The sequence below is a fragment of the Vanessa atalanta genome, chromosome 1 (genome assembly GCF_905147765.1).
Source record: "Vanessa atalanta chromosome 1, ilVanAtal1.2, whole genome shotgun sequence".
Taxonomy (NCBI): domain Eukaryota; kingdom Metazoa; phylum Arthropoda; class Insecta; order Lepidoptera; family Nymphalidae; genus Vanessa; species Vanessa atalanta.
The window spans coordinates 14,039,075-14,056,437 of record NC_061871.1 but is presented as its reverse complement, the minus strand read 5'-3'; the positions used below and the strand labels follow the sequence as shown (position 1 = coordinate 14,056,437).

The 17,363-nt window shown below is 34.3% G+C and overlaps 1 protein-coding gene across 1 annotated transcript in view; it reads left to right on the top strand.

The window, feature by feature from the left end:
- Positions 1-17,108, top strand: part of LOC125066521 (solute carrier organic anion transporter family member 4A1) — a 70,359-nt gene extending 53,251 nt beyond the window's left edge. Inside the window, exons 4-14 of the mRNA XM_047674626.1 lie at positions 1,019-1,112; positions 1,590-1,794; positions 3,465-3,627; positions 8,640-8,742; positions 12,443-12,564; positions 12,663-12,911; positions 13,106-13,313; positions 13,632-13,834; positions 14,057-14,201; positions 14,312-14,479; positions 14,550-17,108. Of these exons, the coding sequence (XP_047530582.1) occupies positions 1,019-1,112; positions 1,590-1,794; positions 3,465-3,627; positions 8,640-8,742; positions 12,443-12,564; positions 12,663-12,911; positions 13,106-13,313; positions 13,632-13,834; positions 14,057-14,201; positions 14,312-14,479; positions 14,550-14,790 (1,901 nt within the window). The 3' untranslated portion in view covers positions 14,791-17,108. The remainder of the gene's footprint in view (positions 1-1,018; positions 1,113-1,589; positions 1,795-3,464; positions 3,628-8,639; positions 8,743-12,442; positions 12,565-12,662; positions 12,912-13,105; positions 13,314-13,631; positions 13,835-14,056; positions 14,202-14,311; positions 14,480-14,549) is intronic.
- The last annotated feature ends 255 nt before the right edge of the window (positions 17,109-17,363 follow it).

The window sequence follows — 17,363 nt, the reverse complement described above, 5'->3', positions numbered from 1 at the left end:
CAGTATATCAACTTAGGTCTACATGCTGTTTTTGTGTGCGGGCATTCAAATAACATAAATTACTCTAAGATACTATGTTGTAAGCGACTTATTTTCACTTTAATTTTACTTCCAAAATTAATTCCGATAAAAGTTTCGTCGGCGTTCAAAAAGCCATTTTTTCGCAAATCCACAGTGAATATCATAGATTAATCAAGCTCTCGACCAATGATATCGCGTCTATTTGTTGTTATTGTTTACTTGGCTTTTTTCCTGGTTGGAAAAGAGTAAAAATATTCTGTCTCTATATTCAACTCTATTCAAATAAAATCAAAATATTCTGTGTGCACCTTTGAGTTGTCACGTTTCGAATTAAATGTAAAGCTACCACCGATTCCAATGAAGGCTTAATCAAAAATAACCGATAAGAAACTCGCTCGTTAATCGTTTCCACCGATTTAATTAAATATGTTTGTTCATAAGAAATAGTGAATTACATCGTGTAATAATTGATACGGCGCGCTGTCACCCATTAGACGTTACTGTTCCGCCCGGTGTATCGAAGCGCGATGTTAAGATATATTATGATGCGTACCTCTTCTCCACAATGCTATCTAGAGAATAGGTTTTCTTTTTTTAAATTCACTGATAGATTTTAAAATAAGCGCATCCACGCTTGCCGCTTCAAGTTTATATTTAAATCGGTTTCAACTGCGAAGTACATCTACTTACATACAAATTTTATACTAAAACGCTCTGCATCTTCGAATATAAGTTTTATGTATATTGGTTTAGCAGTTTATTGACGATAGGCATTACAAAAATAATGCATATCAAGCTCCCACAAGCGGGTGCAATTATTCTTCTGGCGATATTTCCTCCCCCCAAAAAATATTTTTAAGAGACCTTTCGGAGCTTCTCGACCCGGGATTAAGACGGGCCTGGAAATAGATATATTAATATACATGTCCAACATTATTTATTAGCAATTCTAGTATTGGCTTCTTTTGTGATTATATTTGATAATATTTGTTTGCAGGAATGGTCGTTAATGGTTTCGTGAATGTGGTGATAACCACGATAGAGAGGAGGTTCGGTCTCCGATCGATGCAGACTGGAGTCATTGCTGGCGGGTAAGTGCAACTGTTTGTCTAATACACATTTCTATGTGAATATTTCACACTGAATTCTTCGAATTCCTTGGTTAGAAAATGCAAAAATCAAAAGAGGACCACATAGTGCTATAAATTTAATCAGGACACCCATACAAAAGGCTGTTGTTTGTTATATGAAGAGGGCGTTCATTATTTATTAAGGAATAAAGAACAAAGGGTGTCACTGATAACATCTTACAATGTGAATCGTATAAATGTAGTTAAAACGCAATGTATCCAATGTATTATAGCTTCAGAACCTGCGGTACTTGTCGGTGGATATTTTTATACTGCATCATCTTGCGACGAGGGTAGCATGACTAAATGCAAAAGGTTACACAATAATAATCTAAATACAATTTTCTCTCTTTGCAACGTCAGTCAGTATATTCAGGATGTCAGTCTTCTGGAAATTATTTGTAATAAAAATATATTAAAATTTGTTCATTGAATCAGGTACGACATGGCATCCTTCGCTTGTCTGGCTCCAGTCACATACCTTGGAGGTAGAAGCAGTGCGTCCAAGCCGAGATGGCTGGGCTGGGGCGTGCTGCTCATGGGCATTGGGTCCCTACTCTTCGCTTTACCACACTTCCTCATACCACCGTACAAAGTGGCTGGCGAGGAACCGGACGATCTGTGTATAGTCAATCAGACTGCGGTATGTTGATTTAGAACGATATAATCATCTAGCGAGAAAAATAGTGATATGATGATTACGTTAAGTAGAATGCCTTGTCATTTAATTTCATTTGTTTTCAGTGTTGGAATTGAACATTTTATTTTTAACCGACTCTAAAAACGAAGGAGGTTATATAAGGGTATATATATATTTCCTCCTAGAGATAGCTTGATTGCAAGAGCAAAGTTAGATATTGTGTACCTAACCTTTGCTGAGTTTCTTTTGCCGGTTCTTCTCAGTTAGTGTTTAATTTGACAATCAAGAAGTAAGTGTAGTTCATCCGTATTGAACCGATAAAAGGAATTTGATTCGATTAAAAATAAAATTATGCACATAAGTTTAGCTGTAAAGAACTGTTCTCTCTAAGCCATTAAAGCACTTTCAATGACGTACACGTATAAATAGAGCTCACAAAATAAAGACACAAAGAATAGCCAGACAGTAGATTTCCTTCCATCGCATAATAAAGTGCTTAGCGACGCAGGCGCATTCAAACGACTTAATACGTTCACAAAGGCACAACACGGCCGATCTTGAATGAGATCATCATTCACCGTCCACAATGAACCAATGGAAGGTTCCAGACGTAGGGCCCATTCTAGATCAATCGACCAGAATGATTTGATAAAGTCTTTGAATGAACAATTAATACATTTTGTTGACATAGTAATAATAATAATAATTTCACTATGAAAGATTTCTTAAACTAGGACTATAGTTTATTTATTTTTATAGAATGTGTTATTTGTATTATGATTTATATTTTAGTTATGGTTTATTTTTTGTAAATAGTTTGTTTTTAAATTTATCTATCAACAGTTAAGGCATAACATTTTAAGTCATTACAAGTTAGTATTTTATAAGAAACCTTGAACTATCTCTATATTCAAACCGAAAAAAAATCCTCATTCTTAAATCGTGATGCTGCCTGGTAATAAAATAGACAGGCACACAGAAATACAAATTAAAAAGTAACAACAAAGGCACGAACAAAATGTCTGTGGAGATACAAAAAAAAAAATCAAACAGTCCAACATAAAAATCATTAGGGTCATAACTACGACTTCCTAGCCAGAAGAACCGAGTACCGTTGACCTCTGGGGTATTTTTATATTACTAATATTCATAGAGTAAGTTTAAAAAATTGTGTCGGAAGTAAGTTACAATTGTGATGACGGACTTTAGATGGGCATGTACTCGTATGTACACGTGGCTGCAATCCGTGACAGATAATGTTTGTTCGTCTTAGTATTTCAACAAATACACCAAACCTTTCTTTGTTTTGTAATTGTATAATTGTTATCTACAGTGTAAATACCATAAGGTACGTTGAGAAACGAAATGGCATTAAATATTATGGTGTGCGATTTCTTTGAAAATAGTACATGACGCTTAAGCAATGGCGTTGCAAGAAATATTAACTATTCCCTACATCACCAATGCGCCACCAACCAACAGGAACTGAGGTGATATGTCCCTTGTACCTGTAGTTACACTGACTCACACTTCAAACCTGAATACAACAATAAACTCACTGGTCTTTGGCGGTAGAATATCTGATGAGTGGGTGGTACCTACCCAGTTGGGCTTGCACAAAGTGCTACCAAGTATTTTTCATTCGATCAATGATGTGCTATTTCGTTTTTTAGTCCAGCTCGTGGAAGGACGCGCCTGGGGAGGGCGGCGCGTGGGCAGTTGCCGTGTTTGTGGCGGCGCAGCTGTTACACGGCGCGGGCGCGACGCCGCTGTTCACACTCGGTGTTACGTACATTGATGAGAACGTGTCTAAGAAAATGTCCTCTGTTTATCTAGGTGAGTTTAATGAATATTGGTGAGATTGTTTTACGCAAAATCTTAAAACAAAACCAATTTGACAGAACTGAGAATATTTGTATCTCTTTCTAATATGTCGTGTTGAATAGTTTACGTTGTTAAACTTTAGTTTATGTTAAAAAAATAACTTGTAAACGACGTTCGTATTGACTATTTCGATTTCGGGAAATTACTAATATATATTTATTTATTCTTAGGATCGCCAACAGAAATGACAAAAGTACAATAACAAAGATATATCATATTAACACGATGATAATTGCATGTATTTTTATAGGTAAACACCAAATGTATTAAAATGAAATAAATTAAAATAATAGTAATAATAATTCCATTAGTGTGTCATATTATTATTTTCTAATTATCTCTTCAGAGAATGAATGAAACGTGCTGAATAAACACAATTTCATGCAAATTCATTGCTGATTGGCTGAATTTGAATTCGTAGTGTTCTATTACGATACACGTGTGAGTGTAAAAAGCTTTGAAAACCCTAAAAATATAATTTGGAATAAACCTTAGTACGCCTTAGTATAACCATGTAATATGAACGCCGTTCAACCACATAAGTGGTAATACGTGAGTGCCTTCCTATGTTGACGAGGCCATAACCATTCCTAACAATATTATGATATCGTTCTTAAAAGCTAATGGAATATTTTGTGGCAAATCTTATAGGTTATATTTATATAATGAGCGCGGTCTTTAATGGCACTCTACTGCATTTTATAGTCCAACATGGACGCACGTGGCTACTGTTTACAATCGATATATTTACGAAACCAAAGCCACTTTAAAAACTGCCGCCCCATTATAGAAATTTTGCATAATATCGAAAATACATATAGAACTATGAAATAAATAAAAATACTTATATTTTTTTTTCAATTAAAAATAATCTTTATGAATAAAAACCTGGTCTATACAAGAAAAAAACGCGTCAACGACGACGAAGGTCGGAATTATGGAAGCATAAATCCTCCTTTTGAGGCTAAAAATAAAAACATCTGCATTTTTTCATATAGTTTAATCTCGAAATTAATATACTCATACAAATCAATCATCTTTGACATACCACACAATACTTGAAAGTGTACATTAACTGAGTACAAAGCTTCAAACGTCTGAAGAGTAATCGTAAACAGTTTCTTCCGACAGGTTAATTAGGTTCCAACGTACACATAGAGCAACGTGACAGCTCGAAGCGCAAAGCCTAAAGGTCAGAATGCTTGTTTCAATACCTGCCTATACTTGACGTGCAATTAATCGTGTCACAGTAGTCTCACTGCTAAATTTAACGATACTATTATATAGGGTTGCCAGATACCGAAGAAGAAAAACTGAATTCATTTTGTATATTTTATTCGGGTCATAATCGTGACTTTTTAATTTTCCCGGTGGAAAAAAAAAGATGCATTTGCCATGCTAACAAGCTGATTGAAAAATTAATAATGTCAGATGATTATAGGACGATAGCTGCACATAAAAGATCCGTTATGATCTCATTTTAAAAAGCTGCAGCCATAGAGGTGCAGAAAAATAATGAGGGCTCTTGATTGTTACGATTTAACAAAGAATTAATTTTAGAGAGCGGAAAAAGTTATTGTCCGCTTAGAGAGAGGTACTACGGCTGTATAAAAAAACAATTTGAAAACATAAACATTCTAATTGAACTAATGTATACTATTTAAAATTTCATTTGAAAGAGGTTCATCATTTTGGCGCCAAATGTAGATGACTGACTTGCAGTTTACAATGAAATGAAATCAAAACGAAACCTGTCATAGGTTTCGAACTTCCTAAAAAATCTTTTGATTAAACGCGAAATTTCGAGACCAGCTAGCATATGTGTATATGGCCAGTTCTATTTATTAATAATAGTCATTTTTTTGTAGTTGTAGTTGAAGAAATTGTTTTTTTTTTTACAGTGGGGCATAAAACCCTGCAATCCTATTGGTAGATATGGATGAATCTGTTATCTATTTTCCTCAAGATTGGAAAATCTTATATCAAACCTCGGTACCAGTGATAACTCATGATTAGACTGTACTACATTTGGCAAAGCGTATAGATTCTAATATGAGATTGTTGTAGCAATTTTAGATTCAAATATGATATTAGATCTTTAAAAAGATACCATGTTGTAAAATATTAAACTAAAAATGTGTATTTTCCACATTTTTTTTTAAATAATATTTTTAAACGTCAAATGATTGCTTTGAAGGGTTTGTATAAGTATAATTATATTGAGTAAGAAACCTATGTTGGGCAAAAGCCTTCTTTTTTCTTATGAACACATATACGTTTGGTAGAATTTAATCTATTATAAGCAGGCTTCAAAATATTTTCTTTCACGATGTGAATTTTAAAAATAAATTAAGCACATATTCCACATATACGATCCATTGAACCATGTCTCATTATTAAACAAAACTTCTGTTTTTTTTTTATATAATGTAGTTAAAAAGTTAGAAAAACCTTAGCGTTGATCCGTGTTAAGATACGCAAATACGTAACATTTCTCTTATCTCTATAACAGTTATGATGTTGTGTTATCAGTTTTAGACGAAGTTTAAACAGGTAATGTAAATAAAATAACAATGAATATGAGTTTAAACTAATTCTATTGTCTATTTGATAATTCTTAATAACAGGTCGGAGTCTAGGAAGCGGTAATATACACACGTGCCTCGGAAAGCACAAACAGGCTTTAAAGATGGTCTTACGCCTGAACTTTTTCCGGTCAGAATAGCACCAAGGAATTATTTTTCATTTGATCATGTATTGAAGTAAAATTTCCAATTATCTGTCCGTCTATAGCATAAGCTACTTTTTATGTCTGTCAACTGACGACCTACTCCTAAAACCCAACAGAAGCCGTGGGCGACAACTTGCTATAAATAAAATTGGTGGCTAAAAAAATTATATCAAATAAATAATTTAAAAAAAATTTAATAGAATGACAAATAGATTGACGCTCCTAGATGTTATTACACTTGTAAATTTTCTCTTTTATGAACATTCCGTTTATATGAAAAAAGTATTAATAATTTCTAATTTAACCAATAGAAACTAACATAAACCATCAATTCGCTAAGCGAGTACATGCAACGTTCAAGAGTATATGTAAATCGTATTCAATATACTACTGTTAAGAGTACCAAAGGTATTGTTAAATGCGTGCTAAGCATTCAAAAGCCGATCACATCTTAAACGCGCATGAGGCGCGAATCGAAATGCCATTACCCGAGAGGTTTCACTTCCGGCCATGAGAGGGCAGGAGTGGGTACGAGTGGGCAGAGGCACGAGAAGGCAGGGTGGAAGCCACTTGAGATATCGAGATGCGGGTAGTGGATGCAGTCGATACGAGAATCTGTGGACTGGTAGATAAATGACAACTTTTTAAAAAATATACATAAATATGGCATAAGAACATTATGCCGTAAAAAGAAAATAATTATGCCGAAATTTTAAGTATGATTATCATAAATGTGAATTTATGTATGTCATTGTGTGATAATGTATTACATATCTATACTATTATTTATACTAGTTGCAACCCAACTTTCCACGGGTAAAATTCATACAAAGTTGTTCCTCCCTTATCCCTCCCAACAAGATAAAATTTCCTAAAATCCTTTCTTACTAAACGTATAAGTCGCAAAAATTATAACTGTGCTAAATTTAAAGTCAATCTTATCGCTTTAATATGTAGCTACATATTTATAAGTAATAATATTAAAATAATAAAAAATGTTAACATATATCGATGATTGTTTAATTAAGAATTCTTACAACATACTTCAGTTATGTTTTACAGTAGTGTAAAAAGCCTAAGGAAAATAGTTCGTAACAAAAGAAAGAATTTATAAAGTCTAGTTTCAAAGGTAGGTCATCTTTCACTGTGCGGTTGCGCTTACATTATTCTCAGCGGCTTTTAGCTGAGAAAACATGGGGTGTGAAAGGGTCGCTAGAAATGGGATACGTTCGTTGTACCTCGGAGCGGTACGGTTTACGCTATCCCAGAACAATAACGATGGGAGTAGCCTAATACATATGAGGCATCTTGAAATCAACTGACATACAAAAATAAATTATACGTTTTGTTTATATTTTTTTAAATTACAATATTAATTACTATAAAAAAAATAACCTAAAAATTGTAAATATTAGGCAGTATAACAATTACCGTGTGATATTAATAGACAATTATGGTGTTTTTTTTTTAGAAGAAGATATTTTTAACTTTAAAAACGTGGATTCGTTCGGCATGCGATTTTCATTTAGGACATAATTTAATTTTATATATAGGCCCGTCGTTTGATAGGTTTCAGTCTCCCAGATAACAGCTTTTTATGCAGATTATTAGTTATAGGCACTATATACATTCGAGAAAAATATTATAACTGTTGCTTTGTATCGGCTTATTAATCCTGTAAAATGTCCATTCAAGAAGCATTTAGAGCCTTCTTAATTAAAGGATTTGATTTTGGGGGAACACGCTTAAATAGGCCACAAATGATTAGTTCTACATAATGCAAAGTCAGAAATATAAAAACCTAGTTTTCGCGTTCGGCTTCGTTTGCGTTTATGGCGGTCTTAAATCTTAGGTATAAAAGCGTTGACTTACTTTCGCATTTTTAATATTATACTATAGATATCTAAGAATTCCATTGCGCTACTTATTTTTGGTGATAGAATACGTGCTGCATAGGTGGTGGCTTGTGCAAAGTATTACCATAATGAAAGCAGAATAATGTCAATGATGATAGTCCACTACCCCCATTGGTCTAGAGTTTTTAGAAAAAGCATAAGACGAGGTACCAAAGTCCTAGTTTTAAATACCGGATGGTAAAGAACGTTCGGCTGTAGACCATTTACAAGCTGAATTATACTAAAATAGAAAATGGCTCAAATGTAATTCCATTTAATATAATTCACTGATTTAAATGTTCGTAGATATAAAAAAAAATGTTTTTATACTTTTCCAGGTGTTTATTACACAATGGCGGTGGTTGGTCCGGCACTGGGTTACGTGGTGGGCGGTCAAATGCTCAAAATATACACAGATTTTGCCACCGTCGATTCAGAAACGTAAGTACACAATATATTGCCACAATACCTTTTCGGTATATCGACTGTTCCCGTTAATAGTCAATCATTTATAGGCGAAGGCAAAACGGGTCCATTACCTTTTTCTCATCTATTGCTCAATAGTTTCTTATAATTTGGAAGAATATTGACTAATTAGAATGTTAATTATTGACGAGCTTAAGACGTTATCAATTAAAACGTTTGAAATTACTAGTATAAAAATTTTACCAATATTTATGTAATAAATTTTGTTATGTTCTAGATCTTATGTTTTCTAAAATTTTCAATAATATTTATGGTCGAACCAAACGGTAAACGCTATACTAATAGTCATTGTAAATTAGTTTTCCCTGTTCATGTTATTATGTCAATTTATACAGACTTTTTAATTGAAAATGTTTGTTTATTTTTTAAGTTACTTTTTTGACATTACTCTTTACCTTTCAACGAAGATACGTTCCTTTAGAGAGCGATCGATTGCTTCCAATACAATTGATTCCAGTAAGTTGCTTCTGGAGTCATACATGGGTAATATGTACAAATACGCGAAATACTGTTCTTTTAATTATCTGTGGCCGCGTCTTGTTCGCGTTTTTTAATATTTCAACTCGGCAGCGACACGGCTTCATTCAGCCAACTTGCCCTCTCGCTTTCATCTCATTGTGCGTCGCTCAAGCAACTTTTCAGCCAAATTAATTCCAACGTTTTATACTTTCATGGCTTCCGTAACGAAATATCATTTTCCGCGAAACGAGTTTTTGAACGATCTCTTTGATACGGTTTCACTTTTAAATTAACTACGGGCGGGTAAATAAAAATTACGACGTTTGAGATTTTGCCTTGAATTGACATTTTCAAGATATGCGATAGAAGTTTAATAATCTTATATTAATTAGAAATATTATAATATTTAATCTTTTTTAAGACTTTTAAATATAAGGTTTTTAAATGCAAAACCTAAGCTTTATTGGTTATACTTCGCTAGGGATTGCCAAATTCCCTGTATAGCTATAAACGTAACTTTTCGCGACTTTTAGAAAGACTTGGACAACCGTTTCTTCGCTTACTTCTACATAAATAGACATTAAGTTTACTCCATGCTAATAAATAAAAAATAAAAAAAAAACATTGTATATAAGTATGTAGCCAGGTTATTTTTCAGATTTTAGTGAATAACATATCAAAATATTATGTTTATATTAAATTTGTGTCGTTAAAATGTCGGCTTACCTACGAATAGAAGACCAATAGAAGAGTCCGCGAAAATATATAGAGTATATATGTATATCTATTGTTTATAAATAAGCAATAAGCATAATTTTGTTCAGTTATAACCCTTATCAAAACACGACATTAAATAACATTAGTTTAAATCGTTTTTAAACTCTAGCTAGAAACACTATGAGAATCATGCTAGAAACACAATTATCTTTGGAAAAACCTTGTAGTGAAGTTAAACAACTGAAAATAAATACGAGTATCACAAAGCATTTATATTTCATCCGTATTCAGTGATAATATTTTATATAAAGCACTGAATATCTTCAACACAGACCGCTAAGAACTAAAGAATGTTGTTTATGTTTAAGACGGTCTGGCGATAGGCGAATCTTTTGTAGTTTCATTTGATGTAAACGCGTTAGTGGTAGTTCTTGTGAAATATTTTTGCATCAAATAGATTCGGAGTTGAACCGAAATTGTTATGGTATTTGCTTTGTAAGTATTTCGTTTGTTAAAGCTGAAAAGTCTACTTCTTAGAGATATTAAGACATCTCACACAGCTTTGTCCTTTATCTGAAAAAAAAACTAAATTCCTTTTATAAATCATTTTAATTCTAATTTTATATCTTAGTAATACTTATAAAATTATTGCTTACATGTATATAACTTGCATTATCATCACGAGGCTGTTTCATTTTATACACAGTTACTATACACGGTTGCAGATTTAAATGTTATTGAGTTTTGTTGACAAGAATTTGTCAGCAACTCAGAGTTAGAAACTTTTAAGTGTTTTAAGTGTTACACTACCATGCCTCGAAAAATGCGTAAACTCTTTGGTCTGAGGCGTGAACTTTCTCCGGAATCCTCCCTATCAAATTATGAGGTAATAAAATATACTTTATTCAAGTAGGATTTTACAAGCACTTTTCAATCGTCATTTCACAAACTATATTAAGTAAAGCCAGCAACGGTTCAGAATGCGGATTCTACCGAGAAGAACCGGCAAGAAAGCCAGTAGTTACTCTTTTTCAACATTTAAAAATACAAAATTATGTCAGTTGGAAGTCAACAAGTATTAACTCCACGCTTTTTTTATCATCTAAGTGCACGATTTACATTCACTAATCGTCAGTATTATAAATAGAGAACAGTAATAATACATAAACGTATTATTATCAAACTTAAGTCTGTTATCTGAACTACCTCTTCATATAGGTATTATTTACTGAAAGGGCATCCGGTAAAAACCATATTCACACATAGCCTTCTGGCGTACTAAAATTATACAGATACTATCCAATCAAAGACATTCAAATGAACTTCACGTTCGATAAAAATCGTTCAGAGTCGTTTGTTATTTGTCCTTGCATATTATATACACACATATACAAACATACATCCTTTCATAAACATACAATCGATATCGGTACTATGATACGAAGACACAGACAACAGTAGTAGCTTAAATTTAACGAGAATCGTTTACCATATAGATTCTACTTGCATAATATTAAATCGGTTCTATTATTCTTATTCATTAGAAGCCCACAGCAGGCCACTTCATTTCGTGAAGAGCCCGTTAGTACGTACACGTTTCCCCAACCGAGATTCAGCTGTCGAATTTGCATATGAAAACAATTTAGAAAACGCCAATATTACAATGGATGCGAATTTCCACTGTTTTCGTAATGAATGTTATCTTTAGGTCGTATTTATACATATACATATATTTATTAACGAAATTTGGTGAAGTGAAGTAAATTTTTTAATTAAAAGTGGAAGCTCGTTAATTAATTAAGAAATTATTTAAGTTTTTTTTAAGCGCTTATTGGTATGTTTTTGCTAGACGTAATAATAGGTAAAATTTTCTAACAAAAATAAAACATTTGCAACATTTTATTTCAATAAAACATTTAAAAAATTAAAATGCAAGGAATCAACTTGGTTACAGATCGAAACACGAGATATATTCTTTAAACGTCAAAACATATAAATAGCAACTAAAGTAAGGTATGGTAGACTGTATCGGTTCGCTGATCGCGGAGTACGATTGCGCTTATATCATGTACAACAACTAAACTATTTAAACAGTCGTTAGAACTTCTTATTAATGTTAATGTCTAATACTACAAACTACAAATACTAAGACGGGGCACTCCATTCCGTCGTTCAACCATCTATCTACCTATTTACGCTTGTGAAGGGAAATTATTCTGCCAATCTAGAGCCGTCCTGTTAACTTCCGCAGTTTAAAAATAACCTGCACAAGCATATTATTTTATGTCAATGTTCATGGCACCTATGATGACCATACGACCATAACAATAGCTATCCTAAAGTTACCTACCAGAAAAAGCTATGAATCTTATAATATTTTTCGACTAAATCACTCATTCATTAAACATCATTTAATAAATTTTCATGCTCTAGTTTGGATATAGGAATTCACGTGATTCACCCATTTATTTTATTCTAGGTTAGGCATAACCCCTTTAAGTTCTTCTTGGATTGGCGCCTGGTGGGTCGGCTTTATATTCTCAGCGGTGCTGTGTTTGGTCGTTGCCTTACCATTACTTGCCTTCCCCTACGAGCTCCCAGGTTTGATAATTAAAATTATGTACATCACGATGGTAAAAAAAGATACTTTAAATATTAACTACGCAAAAAAATGCATATTGATTTAAATTTTTCACTAGGTGCTGCTGAAATACGAGCGTCGAAAATATCTGAAGCACACGAAGGTGCAGCTACAAAAACAGCAGCTTTCAGCGCTCTTCGTGAACTACCGAAAGCGACTGCAGCGCTATTTAAAAATCCTACATTTATGTTTTTGAATCTCGCCGGAGCGAGCGAAGGGATGCTTATATCAGGTTTCGCAGCGTTTCTACCTAAACTAATTGAAAATCAATTTGCTGTGAATGCGTCGCAAGCTGCAATGTTATTGGGTAAGTAAGAATGATGACCACAACAATTATTTTTAATAAATAACATTAATTACAAGAAAAGAGTAATTTATTTAGTGAGGATGAGACTTGGGTAAGACTCTAGTTCCTTTGAATACAACAGTCCTCAATCTACTGGTTGTTAGAAACATTAGTTACTTTATGTTTACAATGCTCATGCAATTTGTTTTTGCCAGGTGTCATAACAGTGCCGGCGGGGGGAGGAGGGACTTTTCTTGGAGGCTGGCTGGTAAAGCGTTGGAGATTGACGTGTGCGGGCATTATCAAGCTGTGTGTGGTCGCCACATTACTGGCTGTAGTTTTTTCATTTTCATTCGTGCTCAGCTGTGATAACTATCCGTTCGCTGGTGTTACCATACCTTACAACAGTCCTAGCGTCTCAGGGTAAGTAATATTTTTATAATCAAAATAAAATAAAAACAGAAAACTTTTTTTAAACGAATATAAAAATAATTTAACCAGTGTACTTAATTTAATAAAATACGTATAATATAAATGAAGCAATAGTAAGTATTGACAGAAATCGTATCTGAATCAGCGAAAGCCACACTCGCAATACATTCTCCGGCACGTACATATGCGGGCATATCCGGCGAAAAGTTACGCGTGCACGGTTATAACACGACGCGCAGACAAACGAATTATTAGGCGGTAGAATAAGGAGGTAGAATAAGGTGGTAGTAAACGGTGAGGTCCCCGCAGCGGCGACCGGCTGTCGGCGGAGTGCAACGCGGGCTGCGCGTGCGGCGCGCGCGCGGCGGCCGTGTGCGGCGCCGACGCGCGCGCCTACGCGTCACCGTGCCGCGCCGGCTGCGCGCGCGCGCTGCCCCGCGGCGCGCACACGCTGTACCAGCGCTGCGCCTGCGTGGCGCCCGTCGCGCCGCTGCCGCTCTACTACGACGCAGGTACGCACGCTCGCCGACGCGAGTCAATGAGCAATATGTAGTCTGATACATTCACTCTCACGTTTGGTGTGTCTCGAGATACTATACTGGGTCCTCTTTTATTAATAAAGTTCATCATTGGTAGTAAATGTTTTATTACACTTTTATTTACTTGTAGTTATTGATTCAATAAAGTTTACGAAATTGGACGATTCTCCTAAAACCGTGTAAACCTCGTTTCAGAAACGAACACTTCGATCCCGTACGAAGCCATAAATAGCACTTGCAGCTCCGAATGTCCCTATCTCTGGCTGTTCGTATTCCTCTCGTTCTGCCTCATGCTCTTCACGTTCGTAGCGACCATGCCCGCACTCTCCGCCACCTTGAGGTAAACACGAACACGAAACGATTTGAAATATTTTTTCGTTCAATACTCCCACATACACTGTAGTCAGAGACGCAACTCTAAATACGAGCGGATGTCGTGTGCGCCGGCAGGTGCGTGCGCGAGGAGCAGCGCTCGTTCGCGCTGGGCCTGCAGTGGATCATGGTGCGGCTGCTGGGCACCATCCCCGCGCCGCTGCTGTTCGGCTTCCTCATCGACCGCGCGTGCCGCCTGTGGGCCGCCGGCGCCTGCGCGCTCTACGACAACGTGCACATGAGCAGGTACCCCCCTCGCCCGATCCGACCCCGCCCCCCGCCGCTCGGGTATTATACAGACGTATCTCCTTTCCAGGTACATGCTAGCGCTCGCGCTAGCCGGCAAGTTGTGTTCGCTGCTCTTCTTCTTCTTCGCGTGGTGGTTCTACCGGCCGCCCGGCGGGAAGAGCGACAACGCCGTCGCCCCCGCCGCCGACGCGCCGGGGCGCGACAAGGCCAACGGTAGCCTGACGACGGTCACCACTGTAGCCAACGGTACTCTGGACAGAAGTAACGGTTACTGCAACGCAGCACTCGAGTGTAGTGACCATTTGTGAATGTGTCACTTTTAATTTAGTCTAAGTGCGGTGTGACCTTTTTGTTTGAAGTGTCGGTGATATTGAATGAGGCGGCGTTGTCTGACCTTATTGATGGCTTCGGAACTGCGAGAAACGAGAACACTGCGACTGATCATTCTTGAAACGTGAAATACTGCGCGTTTCAGATTATTATCTGATATCGATAATGGATACACAATTTATTTGAAATTTAATGCTTAATTGATAAATTAAACCTGCAACATTACCAACGGTTGTGAAATTTTGATTTTTCATCGTAGTATTCAAATGCATTAATGAATCCCATAAACATTCTAATTGTCTTGAAAACTGTGGTAATAATTACAAAGGTCACTCTATAAGATATATTTTAACGTGTACACTTTTTATTGAACGTATTATTTTATGAACATTTGGACTTTTCAAAAAAGTTATGTATTAAGTAATACCAAAAGTTTAATAATTCCACAATCTCGCTACAGCTTCATAACTCATAACATAGTTTTTGGCAGACCAAATACATGTATGTAGGTGGATAATATATCTAAGTGGACTACTTAGATATACTTACTTCTGTAATTATTTATAACTATAATTGAGACACTGAATTGTTTTCAATTTCACTTAGATTTAGAATTAGTATGAGTTTATTGTTATATAGGTATCTGTGATGTGGTAGTTTTACAATTATATAAATTTCGAAGATCTTCTCTTGTTTATATAGATTTATATATATATATGTATTATTTTCGATATTTAAATAAAATTTTCGATTCTCGAACGCACGTATATAAAACCAAGTTCACACCCAGAATCGCTGCTCAACTCTTCGCAGTTATCAATATTGTTTAATTTTTTTTTTTTTGTTTAGTTCTGTTTTGAGTAAGAAATGTTGATCAATACAAATCGAACCGTGCGAATTAGGTTTTATCATAATCGATCAATTCCTTGATTAAAGAATGACTATTAGTTGTATAAAAATTGTATATAATTTAATAGTTAATATCGATGTTTGAACTCAAAATGATAATAAAAACATTTATCGTTTTAAATTAGAAGACGAATGTAATTATATTTATCAATATAGCCTTTCCTTCATATAAAGTAGGTACCCGAAGAACAGCTCTCTTATGATGGTGGCTGAATGTAAATTTTTAATTACAACGATCAAATATACATTGAGAATTGATGTTCAGTTGACAAACAATTGATTAAGCTAATAAAACTTAATACCCCGCCAAATTAAGAGAAAAAATTATTTGATTTAAAAATAAAATACGGTAAACGAACAAAAACTGCTTATAAAAGCACGACTAAAAGTAATCAAACAATATAGATGGCTAAAAAAATTGATTTTCCTCATCAACTTGAGGGAGCTCCTCAGAACCTGACATAAATATATATGTCACTAAAGCAGCCATTTTGTTTTTGCACACAAGTAAAATATTAAACACAATAAACATGTAATTATTTTAGAATATCACAAAATTAGACCACTTACTTAATAAGTAAATTTTAATCTTTCTTCTTCTAATTAATTCTAGTTTTTCTTTTAAAAATATATTTTTTTGTCATTGCATAGTTAAATTTTAAAAACGATTATCATACTTACTAATCAATAATTGAAAAGTGAAACTAGGGTGAGGTAGGTAGACAACGTTATCGACATTTTTTAAAATTAGAATGGACCATAAACCATTATACTAATGTACTAGTAATAGAATTTGTAAAATATATAGTACAATAATAAGCACAATTTTACTAATATTTTTTTTTTTCAAATAATCTTAAGTACACTGTACCAACATCTAAATTATTTGTTATTTTTATATAAATAAAGACTGATTGTTCGCTTAGTTTTAACTAGAAATAACGCTTTTGTTATTATTTTTAATATTATGAAGATTTGCACTTTGATGTTTACTAGGCTTAGGAACTGTAATCATTACGCATAATCAATCATAATAATAAAAACAAAAAAAAATCGAGCCATTTTCGTTCGGGATTGACAGTTGTAATTTTTTAGCAGTTGAATTGAATAATATTAAAAAAATATTAAAGTGTCTTTCATAGATTCGTAGTTTAGTTACGAATATATAGCAAGAGAACTGACGGCTCCCAGTAATTTATTTATTGTGTTTTGATCATATTGCATACATTTGAGGCTGATGCTTAAAATACCGTATAATGTACCAATACCCAAAACAAAGACTGCTAAAGAGACAGACATTCAGGTATAATAGAAACACGATTTTTGGAGTAATATATTGTTTCATATCAATATACATCATATTACAAAAATAAAAAAACTAAAATGATGTAAGGAATTTTCAATGTATGTTGTTCACGTTGGTGTATGTGAGTAGTTTATATACCTATACATAATTTTATTTAGAGTCGTTAATTGTAAATCGAAGTGGCTCGAATTATAATCGCAAAAATTTAAATCATTACATATTTACATTCGATAAAAATTAATGTATATATTTCATATTGGTTAAGATTATTTATTATGAGTGTAAAGCTTTGTTCGTATTCTATAACTTGTACGTGTAGGAATAAAAAAAATATGA